The sequence below is a fragment of the Callospermophilus lateralis genome, chromosome 2 (assembly GCF_048772815.1).
Source record: "Callospermophilus lateralis isolate mCalLat2 chromosome 2, mCalLat2.hap1, whole genome shotgun sequence".
Lineage (NCBI taxonomy): Eukaryota > Metazoa > Chordata > Mammalia > Rodentia > Sciuridae > Callospermophilus > Callospermophilus lateralis.
The window spans coordinates 93,514,325-93,541,010 of NC_135306.1; the positions used below are offsets into that span (position 1 = coordinate 93,514,325).

At 35.9% G+C, this 26,686-nt stretch overlaps 1 protein-coding gene across 1 annotated transcript in view; it reads left to right on the forward strand.

Annotated features, from left to right (window-relative positions):
* Ncapd3 (non-SMC condensin II complex subunit D3) overlaps positions 1–26,686 on the forward strand; it is an 82,273-nt gene that overhangs the window by 964 nt on the left and 54,623 nt on the right. The window contains exons 2-14 of the mRNA XM_076846148.2: positions 475–613; positions 1,641–1,795; positions 7,402–7,564; positions 15,313–15,497; positions 16,102–16,272; positions 16,375–16,436; positions 16,801–16,888; positions 21,952–22,082; positions 23,501–23,573; positions 24,273–24,398; positions 24,528–24,780; positions 25,362–25,418; positions 25,651–25,737. Coding sequence (XP_076702263.1) covers positions 550–613; positions 1,641–1,795; positions 7,402–7,564; positions 15,313–15,497; positions 16,102–16,272; positions 16,375–16,436; positions 16,801–16,888; positions 21,952–22,082; positions 23,501–23,573; positions 24,273–24,398; positions 24,528–24,780; positions 25,362–25,418; positions 25,651–25,737 — 1,615 coding nt within the window. The 5' untranslated portion in view covers positions 475–549. The remainder of the gene's footprint in view (positions 1–474; positions 614–1,640; positions 1,796–7,401; positions 7,565–15,312; positions 15,498–16,101; positions 16,273–16,374; positions 16,437–16,800; positions 16,889–21,951; positions 22,083–23,500; positions 23,574–24,272; positions 24,399–24,527; positions 24,781–25,361; positions 25,419–25,650; positions 25,738–26,686) is intronic.

The window sequence follows — 26,686 nt, forward strand, 5'->3', positions numbered from 1 at the left end:
ACCATTCCGTAAAATCCGTGTGTTCTCAGAAGACTTTTGGTTGTTTTTTCCTTTTCATCTTAACTCGATAAATATTGGGCTACCATGACATTCAAATGTATACAATGTTCGAGTGATGTCTGACCGCTGGAAGGTAGTTCTTTGACAGGCATGCGAAATGTCGCTTGACAGAGAGCAAAGATGACTTATTACAGGAATCACTCTGTCTCAAATTCTCCTTAGATCTCCTCCCACATACAAAAATGAGACGGGACTTAAGTTATTAGGCTTTAATTTAGTTCCTGGTCCTGCCTTAACGAGAACACACACACACACAAATCACCCCGTGGAACCTAGTTTAAGCCTCCAGTCTTAGCCTCAACCTCATTCTTTGCGCATGCGGCGAACGACCCACGTGATTGGTTGAGATAATGAAAGCGACCCAGCCTAGCGTTGGGTCGGTTAGAAATTCCTTATGTGCTGATTGGTCCGCAGGAACGTCTCGGAGCGCGCGCGGGAGCGAGCTTTGAAAGTTGGGTACGGCGGTGGCGAGCCGGGGCTTCAGAGATTATGGTGGCGCTGCGGGACCTTGGGAGCGGCCTGCAACCATGGTTCCCGTTGGATCTCAGCCTCGGTAAGCAGACGCAGCCGCGAGTCCCTGGGAGCAGGACTAGGGTGCTGTGTTTCCCCAACAGAACCTCTGCCCGGGTCCGGGTGCAGGTGGGGGAGGGGTGGGGACACTAAACACTCGGCCTTGTCTGGGATCTCCAGGATTGTGCCGCGCCAGGATCGTGACCTGCTTGATTAACCGTGGGGGCTCAATATCGTTAGTTAACCTTTTTAAAAAAGAGTTTATGTTGGTTGATTTCTTCCACTGAGTCTGCATCTGTTTTTATGCCCCCCCCATTTCATTCTGCAACTCTTGGACATATCCATTCTCATCTCTTTCTTTAGTTTTAAATCCCAAATTGCTTTCTTCTCTTGATTTATTTATTGAACTTCCTGTTCATAAGCATCAACTAGATGTATCACGTGTGGACATCAAACGTCACAAGAATGAAACTGGGATTCCTAAAGCCAGCTAATGGCACCAGTCAAGCTACACTTTCCCTTTCATGAACGCTCACCATAACCGGTTCTGCTTACCAGTTCCATTCCTGATTCTGCCATCTGGGCCCAAGCCTTCATAGTCAACCAGAGAAATTTCTGGAGTATCTAATGTTAACTGTTCCTGTCCACTCCCTACACTGTGCAGGGCCACTTTTGAAAACACAACTGTTTTCTAAATAAATGTCACTTTATTTGGGCTTATTAACTTGGTTATTAGATTTTTTAGAAAGAAGCATCCGAGGCCATCATTGATTGATTTTATTTTTTTGTAGAGAGAACTTATAAAAAAGCCTCATCATTAAGTGTGTTCAAATTTCATTCCCCAAAGCTTTTTAACATCTAAAAACTGTTTTCTTTTTTGATATTTTTATATGATTAACCTAATTGCCAGTTATGGTTTAATTTTTTCATAACCTTTACTACTTTCTTTTAATGATGTAACATTTGTATTGCTGTAATTAAATGAGAATTGTGACCTTTGTCTTCATGAATGTATGTGTACACTTTTACCTGCTTTAAAGCACTTTTATTTTCATTACATTTTTCCCTAGAATGGGTACACACAGTGTGGGAACTGGACTTCACAGAGACTGAACCACTGGATTCCAACATAGAAGCAGAGATCATAGAGACTGGATTGAATGCCTTCACAAAACTTTATGAAAGTCTTTTTCCCTTTGCTACTGAAGAACATGAGTCCTCGGAGGTAAAAAAAATAAAAATTATTTTAAAAAATTAAGTAAGCCATCTTTAGGTGTTAAAAGTAGCATTCATTATAATTTTAAATTTAGCTTTTTTCATTCACAATTCATAAAGGATACAATAAGAATAACAAAGAATATGGTTCATTCATTGCAACATCTTAATAACCTTCCTTCGAAAGATTTAATGTGCTTGTTGTTGGTTTTTGTTTTTGTTTTTGTTTTTTTGGTACCAGGAATTGAACTAAGGGGCACTCAACCATCGAGCCACATCCCCAGCCCTATTTTTTATTTTATTTAGAGACAGGGTCGCTCTGAGTTGCTTAATGCCTTGCTTTTGCTGAAGCTGGCTTTGAATTTTCAATCCTCCTGCCTCAGCTGCCCCAGCTGCTGGGATTACAGGTGTGCACTACTACATTTGACAACACAGGACCACTTTTTACCACAGCAAATTAAGCAAAAGTGTAAAGGCAAAACCAAAGAAGAAAATCAGACAATCCAAATATGAAAAAAAAAGGCCAAAAATAATAGAAATAACAATAGAGACATGCCCTAACTGAGAAATGATTAGATGAATTACAGGTTTCCAAAGATTACCTTTAAATATTGAGTTCTACCTAGTGTGCTTATTAATACTTATATCATTAACTTCTTTAAAAAAAAAAAAAGGGAGGGTGCTGGGAAGTATAATTTAAAAAACAGATATTAACATCCTTGAAACATTTAAATTAACAAAAAGTGTCTTCATTACAGGTTGTACATAGTTATTCAAAACTAAATTATCCCCAGGGAGAGAAGGGGTAGGTAATAAGGAAGGTGGTTATGATCAAAGCATTTTTGTGCATTATGAAAATGTCATAATGAGAACTGAGCATGGTCATGCATGCATGTAATCCCACTATTTGGGAAGCTGAGGCAGGCATATTGCAAATCTAAGGTCAATCTAGACAATTTAGCAGGACCCTCTCAAATTTAAAATAGAAAACGCTGGTTAGGTAGCCCAGTGGAGAGGAAAATCCTAGCATGTTATGAGGTCTGAGGTTCAATCTCCAGTATCTATCAATCAGTAAAATGTCACAATGAAACCCATTGTTTTGTACTATTAATATGTCCTGATAATTAATTCATCTTTGTAATGCTAAGCACTTTATTAAGTACCTTAGAAGACAGTTGAGATTAAGGGTACAGAGTCTGTTTTTTAGTAAATAGCCTTTCCAGAAACACTTGAGTACTGGTTAAAGTGAATCTAATGACCACAAGTAGCTGCAGAGAGGGGAGAAGTACAGTGCCATCATTAGTCTAGGGGACCTAGAAGTATTTTGTGAATAATATTGTAAACAATGCTCCAAAAGAAATGCAGATATCATCTAATAGGGCCATTGAAAAGGGACCATGGTAGGATTGGAATGATTTTAGAAAGCAGTCAGCCAGAGGTGAGTCTTCACAGTTGGGTAGAATGTGAACTAAAAGAAATGAAGGAATGACACAATGGGAATATGCAGAGAATGTTGAGAGAATTGTGTGTGGCATGTGTCATTTTTAAAATGCATGGTGGGATACAGAATGATAAATTAGACTGAAAATAAACAGATCATGGGTAACTTTTTTTTTTAACTACAAAATGTTTTGTTTATTACTTCTACCTTTAACATATTTGTGCACTTCTAAACATCTAGAAAGACTAGAGGTTTCAAATAAGGTCTTAAGTTTTTTCACTACATATATAGTAGTGTTGAATAAACTATACACATATAACAATGTGTATCTCTGAAAGTATCTTCCTAATTAGGATCATTCTGGCTTAGAATCCTTCCTTTCTTCCACTTCCTTCTCCTGTGTCACATGCGATATAGGCACACACAGATGTTACAATTTCACTTCCAAAAGTTCTTTTCGGAAGACTGCCTTTCTATGAATTTTAGCACAAAGTGTACAAAATGTGTGTTTACTACTTTTGTCATATATTAACATCCTCTATTACTATTTAGAGACTAGATATTAAAAAGTTGGGACCTCTTTGTCTGGTGTATATACTATATATATATATATATATATATATATATATATATATATATATATATATATAAAGTTAAATGAAATGTGCATTATAGGACAATGTGTAAGTTGAAATTTTTTAGCATGCTCTTTTTTTTTTTTTTAAACGACATGTTGGTTCTTTATGTGTGTGTGTGTGTGTGTGTGTGTGTGTGTGTGTGTGGTTCTGGGAATTGAACCCAGGGCCTTGTGCATGCAAGGCAAGCACTCTACCAACTGGGCTATATCCCCCTTTTAGCATACTCTTAATGAAACACCTTTTACAACTTCTCCCCTCTCACCTCCCTCAACCCAGTGAACAAGTACTGGCAATATTCTGTTCAGAAATGGTTTAACAATTCCAAACATAGTATTTCCCATCAGTTTTTGTTTTGTTTTATTTCAGTTGTAGATGGACACAGTACCCTTATTTTATTTATTTATTTTTATGTGGTGCTGAGGATTTGAACCCAGGGCCCCATATGTGCTACACAAGCACTCTACCACTGAGCCACAACCCCAGCCCTTCCCATCAGTTTTTAAAAGCTGTTTACAAAAGGTCTTATTCTACTTCTACTTTTAAATATATGAATTACTTACAAATATATAGAAGGATTAGATATTCCATATAGGCACCTGTCCACTATGTACACAGAACTGTTAAATAAAATTGTATACATAACAATGGTTATAATCTTCTAATATGCTATTTTGTCTTTGAACCTTTCCTTCCTCACTTTCTTCTACTTTCAGTCTAGTAGGCAAGTACAGGCATATGCAATGCTTGGAGATCATTGAACAAATTCATGTTCAGAAGTCATTTACAGAGGACAAGCTTTCCTGTGAATTTCAACACAAAATATACAAAGTGTGCTAATTTTATTAATTGGTTATACACTGGTAACCTCTAACATCAATAGATTTACATTATATCCACAGCAAAACAAAATACACAAAACATACATAAAATTGATGTCTGAAAATGTCCAAGTAGGAACACACTAACATATTACTTTTTGTGATTGCTTCCCTTCCATCTACTCCATATCACTGAAGAAGTACAGACAGTACTATACTACTCATAGAGGTGGTTTAACAGTTCTATTTGATCCCGGGTAACCTTTAAGTGAGGTTTAACTATGGAGTTTAGAAAACGTTTGATAGGGTAAATATTGAATATGAGTTTCTGTTCTAAGCATTGTAATATATTAACTCAAAGTCAGCCCCAAATGGAAGAGATTACAGTGAGCAATAGAGTAAGTAACATGAGCATATTAGTTTTAGGACAAATATTCTTGACTGCAGACAAAATGAAGTGGGGAAAAAAAATGTATACAGAGAGATCCTTGAGAGACTTTTATGGTAGTGTACAGTGTTAATGGTGTGTTCTTGAGTTTTGGTTGTGGGAACACAAAGACTAAAAACTAGGGAATTTTATTGAGATAAAATTAATAGGACTTTGTGAACTAGGAAGCCTTTGTCAGATGTCTAAGGCATGGTGCAAAATGCTAAATTGGCAGGGAAAGAAAAATTGAAGTCAAAGATCCCCAAGATATTAAAACTAGAGATGATGATATTGTTAATCATGATGAGAAGCAAGGGAGAAAGCAAGGTCAGGTAGAAATGTTGAGTTCCATTCTAGACTTTGTTTCTTTTTTTAGAAATTTTTTTAATTTTAGGTGGACACAATATCTTTATTTTATTTTTAATGTAGTGGTAAGGATTGAACCCAGTGTCTCATGCGTGATAGGCAAGAACTCTACTACTGAGTCACAACCCCAGCCCATTCTAGACTTTTGAATGTGAGATTCTGTTTGGAGATCTTTGAGAGTTGCACCTTCCAGAAATGTGGTTCAAAAGACCAGGAGAAATAGCAGAGTCTTCCAGATCAAGCTATGTGTGAAGCACAGCCATGCATGAGATCAAGTTAAAAGAGATGAGGACAGGATAAGAATGGAGAGTAGTTGAATGGGGCACCATAGGAGAAGGAGTCAGAATTATAGGACTGCAGGTCTCTGGGGCCAGGACTGGACAGCAGCCGTGGGATCAAATACTGCTGAGGTGACCCAACATCTGGAGCCAGGCAAGTAGAGTGGAAATGCACTTGGCATTAGGAATAACAATGTGACTATTGTAAGGGTGGGAGGAGATAATTTCTTGCAAAAGTTTCATCATGGAAGAAAGCAGAGTATGTAAAGATTTTCAATGGCCCCTAAAGTGCCTACATGCTATTCAGTGTGACTAATCTGTGGCCTTACCTACTACATACCCTGTCTTTTCAAGGAAGCAAGAAGTATGATATTCATTTTTTAAGAGACTTGTGTTTTTTAAAACTACTATATTTAGTTTCTCTGTTTAGTTTATAAAATGACTCATTTCCTCTTCATGTATTTAATAGGAAGAAGCAGAGGGGCAATGATAAAATTAATAAAACTGTGATTTTTGCCCTAGGGTTTATTTCCTTTCTCACCTAGGTTACTTTTGAAATTTTAATAAGAAATTTTCCAGTGTTTCTTTTTCTGCTCCTATTGCCCACAGTCTGTAGAACATTTAAATTTTAATATAAATTGTTCTGATTTTCTCAGCAAGAAGTGATAAGTAGATTTGGGTATATTTAACATAGATGGAAGGATAACTTTTCTGAGTATTCCTAAAGTTTTATTATGGTTTTATATTGTAATAATTTAAGAACTATATATATTTAAAACAACCAAGAATGTATTTCTCTTATATTTGTATATTTGCAATTTTTAATAGTTTTTTTTTTTTTGGAGACAATCTTACCATGTTACTCAGGCTAATCTTGAACTTGTGGGCTTAAAGGATCCTCCTGCTTTAGCCTGTACCGGGTACAATAGACATGTGCTACCACATCTGATTTGAATTATAATTTTTTATTCGATTTTTATAAATTTGTTTTTGTGTTTATATAATGTTTACAAGTTTTGTTATACATAGCAAAATAATTACCACAGGTAAATTTATATATCCATCACCTTCTGTAATTACCTTTTTGTGTTAAGGGCACCTGAAGTCAACTGTCTTCGCAGATTTTCAGCATTCAATGTTGTGTTTTTAACTGCGGTCCTCATGTTGCACGTTGGACCCCTAGACTTATTTGTTCACCAAATGTAATATATCAGTCACAGAAGGAAAAATACCATCTCATCTCACTTATATGCAGATTCTAAAATCAATGCAAAGAATTGGAATCAGAGGGTAGAACAATGGTTACTAGGGGTGGGGAGAGAAAATTTGGAATAGACCAAAAGGTATTGCAATTCTAGGATGAATGATAATTTTTTTATTTTGATCTATCATTTCAGTCTCTTTGAAGATGGCAAACCCTTGTCATTAAAAATCACACTGCTCTATTACTCCTTTTGGGTGGGGGTTATTGGAGATCAAACTCAGGGTTTTGTGAACACTCAGTGCTTTGTATGCACTCCACCACTGAGCTTCATTCCTGGTCATTATTACTCTTCTTATAAGTCACTAAGTTCTTACAAAAAGCAAGTAAGAGATTTTTTTTTATTTCTTTAATTACCTACTTTTGTGATTTTCCTTTTTCCTTCAGAGCCTTTGGACATTCTTCATTGAGAACAACATTTCCCATAGTACGCTAGTGGCGTTATTCTATCACTTTGTTCAAATAGTCCATTCGAAAAATGTCAATGTACAATATCGAGAATATGGTCTTCATGCTGCGGGGCTTTATTTTTTGTTATTAGAAGTACCAGGTATGTATACCTTCTTCTGTCTCCTGTTGGGCATCATCTGTGGATTCAACAAACTATTGAATGGGAAATATTTAAAAAGAAAAATGTTACGCTGTTATTGATGCATTATATATATATATATATATATATATATTTAGGCCTTCGATGGTTGCCTCTATTGAACATGGGCAGACTTTTTTTCTTAAACAGTGCAAACTGCAGTATATCAACTACTTATCATTTGCATTGTATTTGGTATTGTATGTAGAGGTGATTTAAAGTGTGCTGGAGCATGTATGGAGGTTACATGCAAATGTGCTATTTTATATTTAAAAAAAAAAAAAAAACTTGAACATTCTTGAGTTTTGGATTCTGATGGGGGTCCTGGAACCAATCACCTGCAGATACCAAAGAATGACTGTGCTTGATACAGTAGGACAAATAATTTGTTATTTTTTTTTCTTTCTGTGTTGTTTTCAATTCTTACACATTTTTTTACTTATAAAATGAAACAGTGGTAACCAGTCTCTTAGAGTTGTTCCAAAGATTAAAGGAAAGCAAGTACATGGCATATTATAGGTGTTTGAAAGATGTCTTTCTCTTTTAACATTAGACGTGTTTGTTTTCTGAAATGATGCTATATCTATAATCTAATACACATAATCTGAGAAGTATCAAGCTGGAGGGGGAATGCTTCTCAACTTCAAGAACTCTGCTCCCACCCCCTCCTAGCCCTTGTATAAAATTCTGATACTGTCCTCTTTTCTGACTTACTGTTAAAATTGAGAAAAGCTTCTGTGAGGAGTCATTGTGTTATAGCTTTCCCATGTGAGTATTAAAAAAAATAGATTAAAACCATTCTGATCAACAAAGTATGAAAGCAACTAGGAATACTCGATGAAGGAAACAACCGAAAAGGATTCTATTTATGAAATATATTCTACTTCTTTTTCCTTGTGCTTGTCATAGTGCTTAGGTTAGCTGTTCTTCCTGTGGGAAGTGAAGAAGTAGAACATTGAGCTGGAGCTAAAGAACCTAAAATTTTGTTTTTCTTTGTGGTGCTGTAGATTGAACCAAAGTCCTTATGCATGCTAGGCAAGCACTTTACCACTGAGCTACATGCCTCCAACCCATTTCTTACAGAAAAGAAAGTCACAGGATTGGTCAACTTGGCCTGCTTGTGTGTATAAATGCATTTGTAATTCATGTTAAGGATTTTTTCAGAATGGCTTGGGAACAGGTAAAAAGATATTTAAAACCTTGAACAACAATTTGTGTTATTAATGCTTCCTTAATGACTTGCTCCTAAAGAATTTAGTTGCTAAGTATTGTAGTATCTGGGTTGTAACTGGGCCATCTCAGAAAAGTGGTAGTTTTAGAAATTTTATTTTACTCCTCTCTTTCACTGCCAGATGATTCGGATTGATATTTATGCCTTAGCTATATTCTCGCCAATTACCTTCTGTTTTAAATGTCTCTGCAGTATGGTTGGGATGCTGTTGATACTTAGTATTCATTCACAGTTTTCAAGAGTTTCTTGGCTGTTCCTTGTTCCTTACATTTCTGTATGATTTGTAGGTTCTGCATGTGAATTTCTACAAAAAAATGACAGCTGGGATTTTGATAGGGATTGCATTGAATCTGTAGATCATTTTGGGGAGTGTTACCATCTTAATGTTGTCTCCCAGTCTGTGAATACAGGATATCTTTTCATTTATTTTAGGTCTCTTTAAATTTGTTTCAATGATGTTTAAATGATAGTTTCAGTGTATAACTCTTACACTTATTTTGAATACTTATTCCTAAATATTTTTTGGTTTTTTTCAATGCTATTATAAATGATATTGTTTTCTTAATTTCATTTTTGGATTGTTTAGTAGTAGCAATGAGATGATTTTTGATTATTTATCTTGTATCCTTCAGCCTTGCTAAAACTCATTTATTGGTATCCTAAAAGAATTTTTTCAACATAAAACCATATCATCTGTGAATAGACACAGTCTTACTAATTTATTTGCAATTTGGCTATCTTTTATTTTTCTTACTTTATTGCGCTGGCTAGGATCTTCCATACAATGTTGAGTAGATGTGAACCAGGGCTTTATACAGGTAGGCAAGCACTCTACACTGACCTGCATCCTAGCTCTTTAAAAAAAATTACTTTGATAAATGGGCTAAGGATCTGAACAGACACTTCTCAGAAGCAGAAATACAATCAATCAAGAAATATATGAAAAATGTTCAACATCCCTAGTAATTCTAGAGAAATGCAAATCAAAACTACACAGAGATTTCATCTCACTTCAGTCAGAATGGCAGTTATCAAGAATACAAGCAACAATAAATGTTGGCAAGGATGTGGGGGAAAAGCTACACTCATACATTGCTGGTAGGGCTGCAAATTGGTGCAACCACTATGGAAAGCAGTATGGAGATTCCTTAGAAAACTTGGAATGGAACCACCGTTTGACCCAGTTGTCCCACTCTTAAGATTATACCTAAGGACTTAAAATCAGCATACTATAGTGACTCAGCCACATCAATATTTATAGCACCTCAATTCATAATAGCTAAGCTGTGGAACCAACCTAGGTGCCCTTTAGCAGCTAAACAGATAAAGAAAATGTGCTATACATATACAATGGTGTATTACTAAACCATTAAGAAGAATGACATGACATTTGCCAGTAAGTGGATGGATCTGGAGAATATTATGCCAAGCGAAATAAGCCAATCCCAAAGAACCAAAGGCTTGAATGTTTTCTCTAATATACAGATGCTAATTCACAATAAGGGGTGAGGGTAAGAGAAGTAAAAGTAAACTTTGGTTTAGGCAGAGTGGAGTGAAGAGTAGAGAATGGGTGGGTATGGGAGTAGGAAGGATAGTAAAATGAATAGGAAACTATTACCCTCTGTGCATATATGATTACATGACTGGTATAATTCCACATCCTGTACAACCAGAAGAATGAGAAGTTATACTCCATTTATGTGTCAAAATGCTTTCTATTGTCATGTGTAACTAATTAGAACAAATAAAAAAATATAAATAAAAAAATTACTTTGAGACAGGGTCTCACTAAATTGTCCAGGCTGGCCTTGAACTTGTGATCATCCTGCCTCAGCTTTCCAAACTGCTGGGATTACAGGTACACTACTGAACCCTGTTTTTAATCTGTGTATTTGTATTTGAAGGGTTTCTTATACACTGTCTGTTACTGGGTTGTATTTTTTATCCTTCTGATAGTTTAAATTACACTTCATATAATTTCAGTATGGATGGTTGACAACTTGATATTTATTTTTTGTTTATCCCATTCCATCTGTTTTTGTTCCATTTGTCCCTCTTTATGTGTTTTTTGTTGTTGTTTTAATGGTGATTTCTTTAATACCCTATAAATCTCTTTTGGCTTATTATCTACGCTTTTTTGAATCTATGTAAGTGCTTGATTTGGGTCTATCCTCATATACTATTCTGCTGACTTACACATAATGCAGTAACCTTAAGATGGTATATTTTCCTTTCTTCTTTGCATAGTTATACAAACTTTTACTTCTATATGTTGTAAACCCTATGATTCATTAACATTTCTTCTTTATTTTTATAGAACTTTTTAAATCAAGAAAATAAGTAAAAGTTGTCATCTTCATATAATTTTTCAAGAACTTTTATTTAATATTTCTTATAGTGCAGATCTGATGGAGATCAACTCTCATGGATTTTGACTGCACAAAATGGCTATTTCACCTTTAATCATGTTTTTGCCAAATATGGAATTTTAGGTTGATAGGGTTTTTTTTGTTTTATATTGGTTTGATTTGCTTCTTTTCATTTGGTAGTCTAAAGATGTTTCATGGTTGTCTCACATATTTACGATGTTTCTGATGAGGCATCTGTGAATTTTTGGGTTTTGGAGTTTTTTTTTTTTTTTTTTTTTTTTTTTTCTTGGTACAAGGGATTAAACTCAGGGGCACTTAACCACCGAACCATATCCCCAGCCCTTTTTATATTTTATTAGAAACTGGGTGTGGACCTTGATAAGTTGCTGAGGCTGGGTTTGAACTCAAGATCCTCCTGATTTTCTGGCATCACAGGTGTGTGCTACTGTGACTGCACATCTGTGATTTTTAACATAGTTCCTCTATATGCTTTGTGTCTTTTTTGCGAAGAATAGGGGAGGGTGTTTGGTTACTTGTAAGATTTTCTGTTTCAGCAATCTGATTAGATATGCTTCATTATAATTTCCTTTGTATTTATCATGATTGAGTTCATTAAGTTTCTTGGATCTTTGGATTTATAGTTTTCAACAAATTAGGAATTTTTCAGTTACATTTCTTCAAATGTTTTCTTTTTTTTATTTATTTTTTTTTATTGGTTGTTCAAAATATTACAAAGCTCTTGACATCTCGTATTACATATATTAGATTCAAGTGGATTTTGAACTCCCATTTTTACCCCAAATACAGATTGCAGAATCATATCGGTTACACCTCCACATTTTTACATAATGCCATATTAGTAACTGCTGTATTCTGCTACCTTTCCTATCCTCTGCTATCCCCCCTCCCCTCCCCTCCCATCTTCTCTCTCTACCCCATCTACTGTAATTCATTTCCCTCCTTGTTTATTTTCCCCTTCCCCTCACAACTTCTTATATGTAATTTTGTATAACATTGAGGGTCTCCCTCCATTTCCATGCAATTTCCCTTTTCTCTCCCTTTCCCTCCCACCTCATGTCTCTGATTGATGTTGATCTTTTCTTCCTGCTCTTCCTCCCTGCTCTGTTCTTAGTTGCTCTCATTATATCAAAGAAGACATTTGGTATTTGTTTTTTAGGGATTGGCTAGCTTCACTAAGCATAATCTGCTCTAATGCCATCCATTTCCCTGCAAATGCCATGATTTTGTCATTTTTTAGTGCTGCGTAATACTCCATGGTGTATAAATGCCACATTTTTTTTATCCACTCATCTATTGAGGGGCATCTGGGTTGGTTCCACAGTCTAGCAATTGTGAATTGTGCTGCTATGAACATCGATGTGGCAGTATCTCTGTAGTATGCTCTTTTAAGGTCTTCAGGGAATAGACCGAGAAGGGCAATGGCTGGGTCAAATGGTGGTTCCATTCCCAGCTTTCCCAGGAATCTCCATACTGCTTTCCAAATTGGCTGCACCAGTTTGCAGTCCCACCAACAATGGACCAGAGTACCCTTTTCCCCACATCCTCGCCAGCACTTGTTGTTGTTTGACTTCATAATGGCTGCCAATCTTACTGGAGTGAGATGGTATCTTAGGGTGGTTTTGATTTGCATTTCTCTGACTGCTAAAGATGGTGAGCATTTTTTCATGTACTTGTTGATTGATTGTATGTCCTCCTCTGAGAAGTGTCTGTTCAGGTCCTTGGCCCATTTGTTGATTGGGTTATTTGTTATATTATTGTCTAATTTTTTGAGTTCTTTGTATACTCTGGATATTAGAGCTTTATCTGAAGTGTGAGGAGTAAAAATTTGTTCCCATGATGTAGGCTCCCTATTTACCTCTTTTATTGTTTCTCTTGCTGAGAAAAAACTTTTCAGTTTAAGTAAGTCCCATTTGTTGATTCTTGTTATTAACTCTTGTGCTATGGGTGTCCTATTAAGGAATTTGGAGCCCGACCCCACAATGTGTAGATCAGAGCCAACTTTTTCTTCTATCAGATGCAGAGTCTCTGATTTGATATCTAATTCCTTGATCCACTTTGAGTTAACTTTTGTGCATGGCGAGAGGAGGGGATTCAGTTTCATTTTGTTGCATATGGATCTCCAGTTTTCACAGCACCATTTGTTGAAGATGCTATCCTTCCTCCATTGCATGCTTTTAGTTCCTTTATCAAATATAAGATAGTTGTAGCTTCGTGGATTGGTCTCTGTGTCCTCTATTCTGTACCATTGATCCACCCGCCTGTTTTGGTACCAGTACCATGCTGTTTTTGTTACAATTGCTCTGTAATATAGTTTGAAATCTGGTATCGCTATACCGCGTGATTCACACTTCCTGCTTAGAATTGCTTTTGCTATTCTGGATCTTTTATTTTTCCATATGAATTTCATGATTGCTTTCTCTGTTTCTACAAGAAATGCCTTTGGGATTTTGATTGGCATTGCATTAAATCTATAGAGAACTTTTGGTAATATCGCCATTTTGATGATGTTATTTCTGCCTATCCATGAACAGGGTATATTTTCTTCAAATGTTTTCTTAGCTTCCTTTTTTCTGGGACTCATGGTAAACTGATATTCTTCCATAGGTTACCCAGTCTTTATTAATCTTTTTTAATTTCTATATTTCTACTTTTTAAGTTTGCTTATCTTTATTTTTGTAATGTCTGATCGACTATTAAAAGCATCCAGTACATCTGGTGAAAGTTTCTTTTCCAGATCAAGGAAATTCCATTTGATTCTTTAAATTTTTTTTTTTTTTTTTCATTTCTCTCTTAATTATTCTAATATCTACATTTAAATCTTAAACCTGTTTTTTGTTTTTCCTTTTTCAGTGCTGGGGACTGAACCCATGGCTTCATTAAGCACATGCTGTACCACTGGACCATATTCCCAGCCCTAATTCTTGAGCTTATTTATAATATCTGCTTTAAAGTTGTTGTCAGGTAGCTCCATTATCCCTATTATTCTTGGACTGTTTCTGTTGACTAGTTTCTGTTTCATCTCATGGGGTACACTTTCCTTGTTTAGCATACTTAGTAATTTTTTTATTGGATGGTAGACAAAGATTAGGTTGTTAAATGTCTGGATTTAAGTATGTCTTGATAGACAACTTTTGGTAGAGTAACTTGATTCTATGGAAGCTTTTAAAAATCCTTTATGATGACAGGTAATAAAGCAGCCTTTACTCAACATCTAATTTAGCCCTACTATTAAGATGTATCTGATTGCTTCAGAGTTCTATCAAGGTCTCCACTCAGGCTGGCTATAGAGTTCAGACTTCTCAATCCTGTGTGAGTTGTGAAAATAATTCCTCTTCTGGTGCCTTGGAAAGTTTTGTTTGTTTTTGTTTTTGTTTTTGTTTTTTTTAGCCAACCATAATGAAGTTTTACCTGACATGTGCATATCTTACATTTAGCTCTATGCAGATTTCTAGAGTTTTATTTTTTAATGTACTCTTCCTTATAAATTCTAGCTAGCCCTGTCTTTCTGACTCTCATTTCTCAGCTTAGAAACACCATCATAATCTGTATAGATTTACCATTTCTTTCCTGTTGTCCAGAAATTACTTGTAGAAATAAAACTGAGCCAATTTCAGGATTTACCTTTGTTTCCCTTTTCCTAAGGATTGCTTTCCTTATGCCACTAGTTTCTCAGTGCCTTAAAATAGATATTCTTGACATTTTGGTCTGGTTTTATATTGTGTATGGTAGGAGGGCAAGTATAAAATCAATTGTTCTGTCATAGCCAGATGAAGGAATACTATTATTTCTAATTCAACACTATTGCTTACCCAACAAGCTGAAGTTAAAAATGATCCTTTTTTTGCCACAGGATGATTATTAGTCACAGTTAATGAAAAGCCTGTATTTTACTTTTTTAACTTTATTATCTGTTATAGATGTGTGTCAAGATAATTATATGTAAGTTGCTTATTCTTTATTCTTTTTTAAATTTATATGTAGCTGCGGAATGCATTACATTTTTTATTACATATATAGAACACAATTTTTCATATCTCTGGTTGTATACATAGTATGTTCACACTTAATTCTTTATTCTTTATGACTAGGTAGTGTAGCCAATCAAGTATTTCACCCAGTAATGTTTGACAAGTGCATTCAGATTCTAAAGAAGAGCTGGCCTCAGGAATCTAACTTGAATCGAAAAAGAAAGAAAGAGCAACCTAAGAGCTCTCAGGCTAATCCAAGGGGGAACAGAAAAAGAGGAAAGCCACTCAGGAAAGAGGATACTGAGGTAAGAAGTAAGTGGAATAATAAAATGTATTTATACAAAAACAAGATTTTCATCATGATTATAACCAAAAGATCTTAAACTATCATCTGCTATCCTCTATGAGTTGAGGTTGCCTCTTAGGCTTTGTATAGTACTGAAGTCATGTTTCTGCCTTGTCATCTTTTAGCCTCATAATCATCTTTCCATAGGCTTATTCCCAAGTGTGCTTGGCAGCGTGCTAACTGGCATAATTTTTGCATTATCTTACTGTCATTAGAGAGGGTGGTTGAAGTGTCCCGAGGCCTCGTGTTCATGAAAATAAAATAAAATAGCATGATTTCCAAATTCTTATATGACAAAATAGGATGGTAGCATTTACTGATAGCAAAACATCTTAGAAACACAAGATTTTTCATTGACAAAAAATAGAGAGGTAAAAAACTCCTATAGTAGTCAACCAGTTCAGTGATTACCGCTTGACCATGGAGACCTGATCAAGTCACATCACATCAGCAACCCAGCTACTGCCAGAGTTTAGCTGGCCTTGATTTGGATAAAGTGAAAGGCATGGGACAAAGTATTAGGCATTACTAAACAGTCACTTACACATTTTTTGCTAATCCAGACAGATGAAATCATAGAAGAAGAAGAAGATGATGAAGAGAATATTTATTATTCTGCCCGGGACCTTTCTCAAATTCGAAATGCCATCTTTCAACTTTTGAAGAATTTTTTAAGACTTCTGCCCAAGTTTTCCCTCAAAGAAAAGCCACAGTGTGTACAGACTTGTATAGAGGCAAGTGAAAATCCAAATAATTTTAATTTGAAAGATATAGATCATAACTGATAATTTGTAGAGTAAGAAAAATTACACCTTTTCTTGGTATTTCTCTTCCAGGTCTTTGTCACATTAACTAATTTTGAGCCAGTTTTTCATGAATTTAATGTTTCACAAGCCAGGTGAGCCATTAAATCTTTCAGTGCTACAATTTAAATATTGTATAATAATTTTGATCCAACAGAAGTATAGGTGCTATTTTATTCTTATCGGCGTATGGGTAGAACTTATTCATTTAAATACTAATTATAGATGAGCCCTGAGAGAGTACACACCTTTAGTCCCAGCTACATAAAAGGCTGAGGCAGGAGGATTGCTTGACTCCAGGAGTTCAAGGTCAGCACAACAGAGTAAGACTATATCTCAAAAAAAAAAAAAAAAAAAATAAGTAAAATAAAAAATACCAATAAAACAAGGCTTATAGGGTCAAGGAATATTCCTAGTGAAATCTTGTCTTTTAACCATTGGTTTGCCTTTTTTCTTTAGAAACCTTAACCAAGCAAAGTACATTCCAGAACTGGCTTATTGTGGATTGTATTTGCTGTGTTCCCCAATTCATGGAGAAGGAGATAAGGTAAAGGAGAGAAGGATTTAATTTAGCTACTAGTTGTATTGAAAGAAGGCAAATCACATAATGGAAAGGTGTTAAAAAAATTGATAGCTGGATGTGATGGCACATGCCTATAATCTCAGCTACGGGGTAAGCTGATGCCAGAGGATAATGGGTTTGAGGCCAGTGTGGGCAACTTATGGAAACCCTGTCTAAAATAAAATTTTAAAAAATGCTGGGGATATAGCTCAGTAGTAGAACATCCTTGGGTTCAGGCCCCAGTACAAACAGTCAGTGGCTGAGTGCATGGCCCTTGGTTCAATTCTCAATACCACCAAAGAAAAAAATCCTGGTTTCACTTCCCAAGATTTCAGGTACCTATAGTCAATTGCAGGGAAGAAGGATGAGCATGGTGAGTATGGCACAATAAGATTTCTTTGTGTGTTTATGGTACTGGGGATTGAACCCAGGGGCACTGTAACACCAGCTACATCCCCGACAACCAAAAATATTCAGACATTTTGGTTCAGTTTTACAGTTGTTCACGGTAGTAGGAGGGCAAGTATAAAACCAGTTACTCTGTCATGGCCAGATAAGGAAATACTGTTGTTTCTAATTCAACATTGTTACTCACTCCTAAGCTAAAGTTGAAAATGATACTTTTTTGCTAAATGTCTTAAATCTAACTAAGTTGCCAAGGCTGACCTCTAACTTGTGATGGCTCTGCAGTCATCCTCCTGAGTTGTTAGGATTACAGGTCTGCACCTCTATGTCTGGCTTTATTAAGATACTTAGAGAAAGACACTACATTCACATAACTTTTATTATATATTTATATATGTTGTAATTGTTCTATTTTATTGTGAAGTGTTCTTGTTCTTGTTAATTCTCTTAATATGCCTAATTTATAAGCTAAACTTTATCATAGATATATATCGTAGGAAAAAACTTAGTATACATACAGTATAGGGTTTAATATTAAACAGATTCAGGCATCCACCAGGGGGTCTTGGTATATATATTCTCTGTGAATAATGGTCAACTGCTGCAATACCATTTTAATTTACTAGATCATTTGCAAGAACTTCTATCACTTGTAAGACAAAAACTAGCACTATTTCTGTTTGCTGTCCAGTTTCATTGTCAAGTTTATATCCAATATATTTGATGGCTGCGGGAAAGGTTTCAGACAAAAAACAAATGGTTCTGGTGTGAATTAAGTAGAAAGAACAGATAAACTGCTGCACAGTTACTAGTACAGAAATATTCATCAAATTGTTTTAAAAACAATAGACAGTCATTGAATTTTCAAGTTTCCCTTGTCAATTCATGTGTGCCCAGAATATATTATTATTTGTATTATTTTAATTGATATTCTAAAGAAATTTTATAGGAGTTCGTAATGATATCTGTATTCTGCCCCCTAAATTACCTCAGTAGTTTTGCCAATAAGCATCATAGTTAGGTTAATCATTAAGTCACAGGACTTTGATCTATCACATCTCCCCCCCTCCCCCAGCTTTCTGTTCTAAGTCCTGTGACTTTTAGTGCCTATCATATGGTTAACTTACAGAGGCAGTATGTGGTGGGTAAAAACATTTTGGGGGGCACTTGGGGTTCTACCTATCTGTGTTCAAATTTTGACTCCACTACTTATTAACTACATATCCTTGTATGAGTTACTCAATCTTGTGAAAGCTTGAGGTTTGTCATAGGATTAAATGAAATTAAGCATGCCAAACACTGAGCAAAATGTCTGTTTAGAGACCTTTCAGTGTTTTATAATTTATTGTATGTCATTTCTTTGAAATTTAACTGTAGATGTAATTCACAGAAGTATTTTTAATTTTCATGCCCTTTTTAACATTTTATTTATTTGGTTTTTTTATTATTTTTTTTTATTGGCTGTTCAAAACATTACAAAGTTCTTGACATATCATATTTCATACATTAGATTCAAGTGGGTTATGAACTCCCATTTTTACCCCAAATACAAATTGCAGAATCACATCGGTTACATATCCACATTTTTACATAATGCCCTATTAGTAACTGTTATATTCTGCTACCTTTCCTATCCTCTACTATCCCCCCTCCCCTCCCCTCCCATCTTCTCTCTCTACCCCATCTACTGTAATTCATTTCTCTCCTTGTTTTTTTCCCATTCCCCTCACAACCTTTTATATGTAATTTTGTGTAACAATGAGGGTCTCCTTCCATTTCCATGCAATTTCCCTTTTCTCTCCGTTTCCCTCCCACCTCGTGTCTCTGTTTAATGTTAATCTTTTTCTCCTGCTCTTCCTCCCTGCTCTGTTCTTAGTTGCTCTCATTATATCAAAGAAGACATTTGGCATTTGTTTTTTAGGGATTGGCTAGCTTCACTTAGCATAATCTGCTCTAATGCCATCCATTTCCCTGCAAATGCCATCATTTTGTCATTTTTTAGTGCAGAGTAATACTCCATTGTGTATAAATGCCACATTTCTTTTATCCATTCATCTATTGAAGGGCATCTGGGTTGGTTCCACAGTCTAGCAATTGTGAATTGTGCTGCTATGAACATCGATGTGGCAGTATCTCTGTAGTATGCTCTTTTAAGGTCTTCAGGGAATAGACCGAGAAGGGCAATGGCTGGGTCAAATGGTGGTTCCATTCCCAGCTTTCCCAGGAATCTCCATACTGCTTTCCAAATTGGCTGCACCAGTTTGCAGTCCCACCAACAATGGACCAGAGTACCCTTTTCCCCACATCCTCGCCAGCACTTGTTGTTGTTTGACTTCATAATGGCTGCCAATCTTACTGGAGTGAGATGGTATCTTAGGGTGGTTTTGATTTGCATTTCTCTGACTGCTAGAGATAGTGAGCATTTTTTCATGTACTTGTTGATTGATTGTATGTCCTCCTCTGAGAAGTGTCTGTTCAGGTCCTTGGCCCATTTGTTGATTGGGTTATTTGTTATATTATTGTCTAATTTTTTGAGTTCTTTGTATACTCTGGATATTAGGGCTCTATCTGAAGTGTGAGGAGTAAAAATTTGTTCCCATGATGTAGGCTCCCTATTTACCTCTCTTATTGTTTTTCTTGCTGAGAAAAAACTTTTTAGTTTAAGTAAGTCCCATTTGTTGATTCTTGTTATTAACTCTTGTGCTATGGGTGTCCTATTAAGGAATTTGGAGCCTGACCCCACAATATGTAGATTGGAGCCAACTTTTTCTTCTATCAGACACCATGTCTCTGATTTGATATCAAGCTCCTTGATCCATTTTGAGTTAACTTTTGTGCATGGCAAGAGAAAGGGATTCAGTAACATTTTGTTGCATATGGATTTCCAGTTTTCCCAGCACCATTTGTTGAAGATGCTATCCTTCCTCCATTGCATGCTTTTAGCCCCTTTATCAAATATAAGATAGTTGTAACTTTGTGGATTGGAGCCCTATTTTCTTGAACAACTGGGCACACTCTCCCCGTTTGCTATTCCCTCAGACCCTAAGTTTGTGGAGCTTGGGGCTGAGAACCCTCAGCGAAATTTTGCTTGCCCTTCGGTAGCCACGCCCCCGATAGCTGGTGCAAGAGACCTCAGTTGTCAGCACTGGTGGGAGCAGTAGCCGGGGGTTCCTCGCCGCGGGTCCTGCACCACTCCTGATTCCCTCGGTCTGACTATCGCGCTCATGGGAGAGCTGGGAGGGGTCCTTAAGGTTTCCCTGCTGTGTGGAGAGGAAGGGCTAGGGGTTCACACACCTGCTGCCACTGGTTTCAATGAAGTTATCTCCTCCACTGCATTCTGATGACGTCAGTTCTCTGCCATGGTGTATCCCATGCAAATGGCGACAGTTCGTTCCCTTTGCCAGGTGACCAATGCAACAGGTGGTTCCTGACTGGCTCTCCAAGCCCTGTCTCAATCCTGTGGCCACTGCCTATGAAGGCTTGGTTGGTATTAACCTCCGCAGGTTCAGAAGGGCTGACCAGTTGTTTCAGCGGGATCGTTTAGTGCTGAGTCACAGCGGTTTGACTGCAAGATGGAGGCGAAGGGGAACTTGAATTCAGCCGATCTGGGCTCGGTGTGTGTTCTGAGAGGTCTAGACTGTTCGCCCCAGATCCACGTCAGCTCAGCATTGCCTAGTGATCCTGAGCAGACAGCTTTTAGATGGTTTACGACTCCCTATGCCCGCCCAGCTGAAGAGGTCAGAGACATGATCTCTCCGCGCCCGCTCTCATGTTGGATCATTTCCTGGCTTTCAGGGTTCTCAGCGTTCTCCCTGTGGTTTGTTTTCAGCTTCAGCATAGCACAGAGACCTGGGCTCCGGATTCAGGACAGAAGCCTACAAAAAGATTCCCTTTTTAACATTTTAAAAGATAAAAATAAATAGGAAATGCATCCTTTTAGGTCCGCTGTATCTCTACAAATGGTGTGTCTTTTAAATTGTGATAATATTGACCTGAGATTAGGCAACTTTGTTTTAGCCTGATCTTTAATTACTTGTCCTTGGACAACCCACCTTTGGAGTTTCTTTTGTTATCTGTAAAGTGGAAACTATACATTGTCCTGCTTACCTCATGGAGTTGTTGAGAAGCTTAAAACTAAGTACTGTAAAGTCTAGTTATATATATGAAAGGGCTTAATGCAACACCTACCACATACTTAGTTTTACGGTAAATGTTTTATTTGCTAGGTGAAAAAATTATATGCAATGATATCTTGGAAGGTGCTTTGTAAACTTCAAGTAAAATATAAGTATAAGGTATTCTCTCCCCACTTTTTAATGAGGGGATTTTAATAGTATTGTTTACTTTTTATAATTGGCAGTTCTCCTCTTGCCCTAAATTCTGGGTTATAATATGCAGTGAATGGGGAGAGAAACTAGAACAAGTTCTTATTGTTAACTTAAAGCAGTTCTTTCAAAGTATTTACATTGTTCATTTATTGAATAGCTAATTACCTAAGAAATATATCCCCAGTGTGCAGCCAGAAATTCTTTTAACTCAGCCTCTTTTTAGATGGCTCAAAATGGTTTACTATAGTCTATATACTACTTTTGAGGCTATTGAACTCTCTTATATCTAAAATTGACTTTTCTTTTCTCTTCTAGGTTATTGGTAGCATTTTCCATCAAATGCTAAATATAATATTGATGTTAGAAGTAAAAGGATCCCATCGTGCTCCCCTTAGTATTACATCACAAGTCATTAATCATAGAAACCAAGCAATCCAGTTTATCAGGTGAAGCACACAAATGTTGAATTTTTACTCTCTATCACATTCAGTTATCTGGGCCCTGCACTAACATAATTTCTGACATTTATGGAGTTGGAATATGTATCCCAATGGTAGTTTTATGAGTCAAAATAATTTGGTTCTTGTGGTCTGTATCACTGCCTCTGCATTTTGAGATAGACAACCTATAATCTTGGGTCAGAGCCATGCTGTAAGTTAATTCCAGTCATCAGTGTGATCAATTGCTAAGAAAGGACAATTGCCTCCTTTTCTATCATTTTTGCTTGTGTTCACCTCTGCAACAGAAAAGGAAGTTGGACTCCTTCTTCTTTTCTGTTTCTAGTCTTTTTGCTTTTGTTCTTCTCCCATTTTCCCTTTTTCTTCTAATTTTTCTATTCCCCTCTTCCTACAGAAGATAATTCCTGAAGGAAAAAAGTAAATTGCTTTTACTTCCTTAGCAAAAATTGAAAGACTACTTTTCCTCCCACAAATCACTCAGCTCTGCTTAAAAATTCCATCATTAACTTTATTGGGAAAGATGTGTTTTCTCTGTCCTTGGCTTTTTTTCCCTTCCTGCCTTATTTCTATTATAGCGTGGAAATGCAGAAGAGAAGTGGTATGTGCACATGAAAGTTTTACATACCTACAGGTGTGTGTTGTGGTTGGAGATGTGGTATGTAGATGGTATCTGGTCACTGAGCAAATGTCCCTCACTAAGGACTTATGTAAATATTAAACAACTGTTTTAAAAGGAAGCACTGTTACTTTGGATTTGATACTTTTTACAGTTCATCATATTTCCAGTTATAATAATACTCATAATAGTACAAATAAACTTAATGCTAAAAGTGGATCAAGTCTGGGAATTACAGTAATTTCTTTTGAAGAAGTAATGTTACAATTGCATTAAAGTATCAGCATTTCATTTAGCTGCCACAAGGTGGTACTGTGTCTTAGTCTGTTCTTATATTTACCCTAAAAGGATATAGGATATATTTTACATCTTAATATGAAATTTAATAATTAGTCAAAAGAGTTTTATGAAGATCTCATTTTTTACTCTTCCGTGACAGTTTAGCTTCTCAGCAGCAGCTCTCTTAAGCAGTGCATAGGAAGTCCTTAACAGTTTTGTGCTGATATAATATATATAATGAAAAAAAAAATATATATATATATATATAGAGAGAGAGAGAGTGTATATATGTTAAATATATATAGTATATATATTTCCTTAAGATATATCTTTATTCTTTATTTTACTGAAATAGTTCTTATAATATGGGAGTAGATTATTTTTAATGTGTAGGATTGTTTTTAATATTTGGGATTTCTAATAATTTTTGAGGACAGAGTCAAGGGAAATAACTATTATGTTTTGAAAAAGAGGCATATTATAAGCAGTTGGTATGTTTTCTTTTAAATAGCTCACTTGTGGATGAACTAAAAGAAAGTATATTTCCAGTCCTTCGTATTTTATTGCAGCACATCTGTGCCAAGGTATCATTTGCATTACTACTAGTAGAAAAAGTAATAGTAATAATATGTAAGTACATAACTCTTAGGAAGTGTGTGCCTGTATTTGTTCTTGGGAATGAGTAGTTTTATTTAATACTTGATGTTTCCCAAAACAGTGTTTTTTTCAAAAAAATAAGCTTTATATTTTAGAAAATATTAAATACAGAAACAGAGCTGTATGATAATCCACCAAATAAAACAAAACCCATTTTTACCAATTTTGTGTTATTTATTTCTCCCCAACATATTTTTGGAGTGAATTCCATCATATCTTTTCACTCATAATATTTCACATGTATACTCCGTAGGATAAGCATTTTAAAACATAACCTAAACAAAACAGTAATTCTTTAATATTCCACTGTCAAGTCAATGTTCATTTCCATGAGTATCTTAAATTTATGTGACTGTTTTGATAAATGATTCTTAGTTTGAACCCTATGGGCCCTGGAGATCCATAGACTCTTAAATTGTATACTAAATTTGTATTTGCATTTTCCTAGAGAAAGGATTTATGGTTTAATTTTCAAATGGGCCTGAAACCTAAAATTTATAAGTCATTTACCTAACACTTAAAGATTATTCAACTAGCTGTTCTCACTAATGTTTAACTTGTATTACAACATGTGTTTCACTTGTCCTATAGGAGGTTATTAGCTAGACAACTTTTCTGTGTTTCAGGTGATAGATAAATCAGAGTATCGTACTTCTGCAGCTCAGTCCCTGGTTCAGCTGCTCAGTAAACTTCCTTCTGCAGAGTATGCTACATTCATTGCCTGGCTTTACAAATACTCACGAAGTTCTAAGGTAGGCAATATATCTGCATGAAATCCTGGGTTCTGGCTCTGCAAACCTCTAATGACAGCCAGATCTGAATGAAGAAGGGTTTCTTTGGTTCTCCCACTGATGGTAATTCTTATGATTTTACTTTACCAGATCCCACATCGGGTTTTTACTCTTGATGTTGTCTTGGCTCTCTTAGAGCTGCCTGAAAGAGAGATAGATGGCACTCTCTCCTTGGAGCATCAGAAGTTCCTTAAGCACAAATTCTTGGTGCAAGAAATTATGTTTGATCGTTGTTTAGACAAGGCACCTACTGTCCGTAGCAAGGCACTGTCCAGCTTTGCACATTGTTTGGAGTTGTCCATTAGCAATGCATCAGAGAGTGTATTGGAGCTCCTCATTAACAGTAAGTAGGAGAGGCTGAGGGCATATCTCAGTGGTAGAGTATATGCCTAACATGTTCAAGGCCCTGGGTTCAAACCAAAGCACCATAAAAAAGGGAAAAAAAAAAAAGAATCAAGAAATGGACTGCAAGATGATCATTCTTTGTTATGGCAAAAAAAAATGGATCTGATATGATTAAATTTCATTCTCATAAATCATTCTGAGTATATTTGGGGGTAGGGGTGTTGGGAATGGAATCTAGGGCCTTGCACTTGCTAGGCATGTACTCTGCTACTTTTCTGTACCTCCAGCTTCAAATGACTTTTAAAATAGGGAGGCTTGGTTAATTTTAAAGTTCTTTGTAAAGAATGTCATATTCATATTTTAGAGGTAAAGTTGTTATCTGCCTTTCCAGTTACTTCAAGGTGTGGGGCATTGCATTATAGGGCCATATGTTCCCTTCTAGGAAACATTATCAATTGTTAGCTATTTAGAATACATTGCTTTGTCTTTAGGTCTGATTATCTTGAATTTGATTCCTCTATGGATTCTTACTCAGGGTTCATGACACTTTTTCCCTGTTATGTATCTGCTTATTTTTAGGTCCGATAGTTTCACAACTAGGGACTCGTACTGGTACCTTACTGAGAAATTCATCAGGTAATATATCAATATATTTTTAAATATTAATAATTGTTTTTAAAGACTTGCTAAACATTTGAAATATTTTTTCTGCCACTATATTTACCTGTTTTAATGTTGTACTTTGCTTCTTTATCAAAGAAGTTCATTTCAGTAATAACTTAGTAATTTAAGTGAGGAACATGTCTTGCTGATACTATTAAAAATGTAACAAATTTTTACCTTAACTAGTGTATTTTTTTTTTTCTAGCTTTTTCCTACCAGAGACAGACAATTAACCCTTCTGAACCCTCAGGGGAGTTGAACATAAACAATAGTGGTGAAGTTGGATCTAGAGGTATGTCAGATTTTATCATTATCAAATGGGTAGTACTAAAAATTTTTAATTTTTTTCTTATTTACTCTTAAGAATTAAGACACTTCCTTAAAAGTAAAATAATCTCTATTTTATCCTTAATTGATGCCTTTGTACTATACTGTATTTTACTTTAAGATGTAGAATAAAGTATTTCCTAGTTATCATGTACTAAACCCCAGTGTACTATAACACTACAGAGAACATTAGCAAATATTTTAATTTCTTATTAAAATAGAGTGTTGTGTTGTGACACACGCCTGAAATCCCAACATTTTCGGATGCTGAGTCAGGAGGATCATAAGTTCAAAGCCAGCCTCAGGAAAAACAAGGTGCTAAGCAACTCAGTGAGACCTGTCTCTAAATAAAATACAAAATAGAGCTGGGGCTGGGGCTCAGTAGTTGAGTGCCCCTGACATCTGGGGTAAACATCCATCCCCCGCCACCTGCCCCTGAAAAAAATGTTACAAACTCTTGTGATTGCTGGTCAAAAAAAGAACTAGTTACTAGGGAATGTTCAATAGAGATTACATTTGTGTTTGGGGAAAGGTCACCACAAAGAAGGGGGGAAAGACAAACAATACCCGATCCTGTTTCTTTTGTCATTCCAGAATCCAATTAATAAGTTACTGTGCTGTGAACATTTTTAAAAATTTTTTACGTTTTTTTATTTGTTCTAATTAGTTAGTTATATATGACAGTAGAATACATTTTGACACTTCATACGTAAATGGTGTATAACTTCTCATCTTCTGTTTGTACATGATGTAGAATTACACAAATGCTGTGAACATTCTTCTATAAGTTTAGTGTAGACACATGCTGAAGTGGAACTGCTGGGTCATGGTGTAGCTATGTTTGACATTTTGAGGAACCGTAACTTTTTGTAATAGCTATACCATAATTGCAGTGAGTAATATGTGAAACCCAG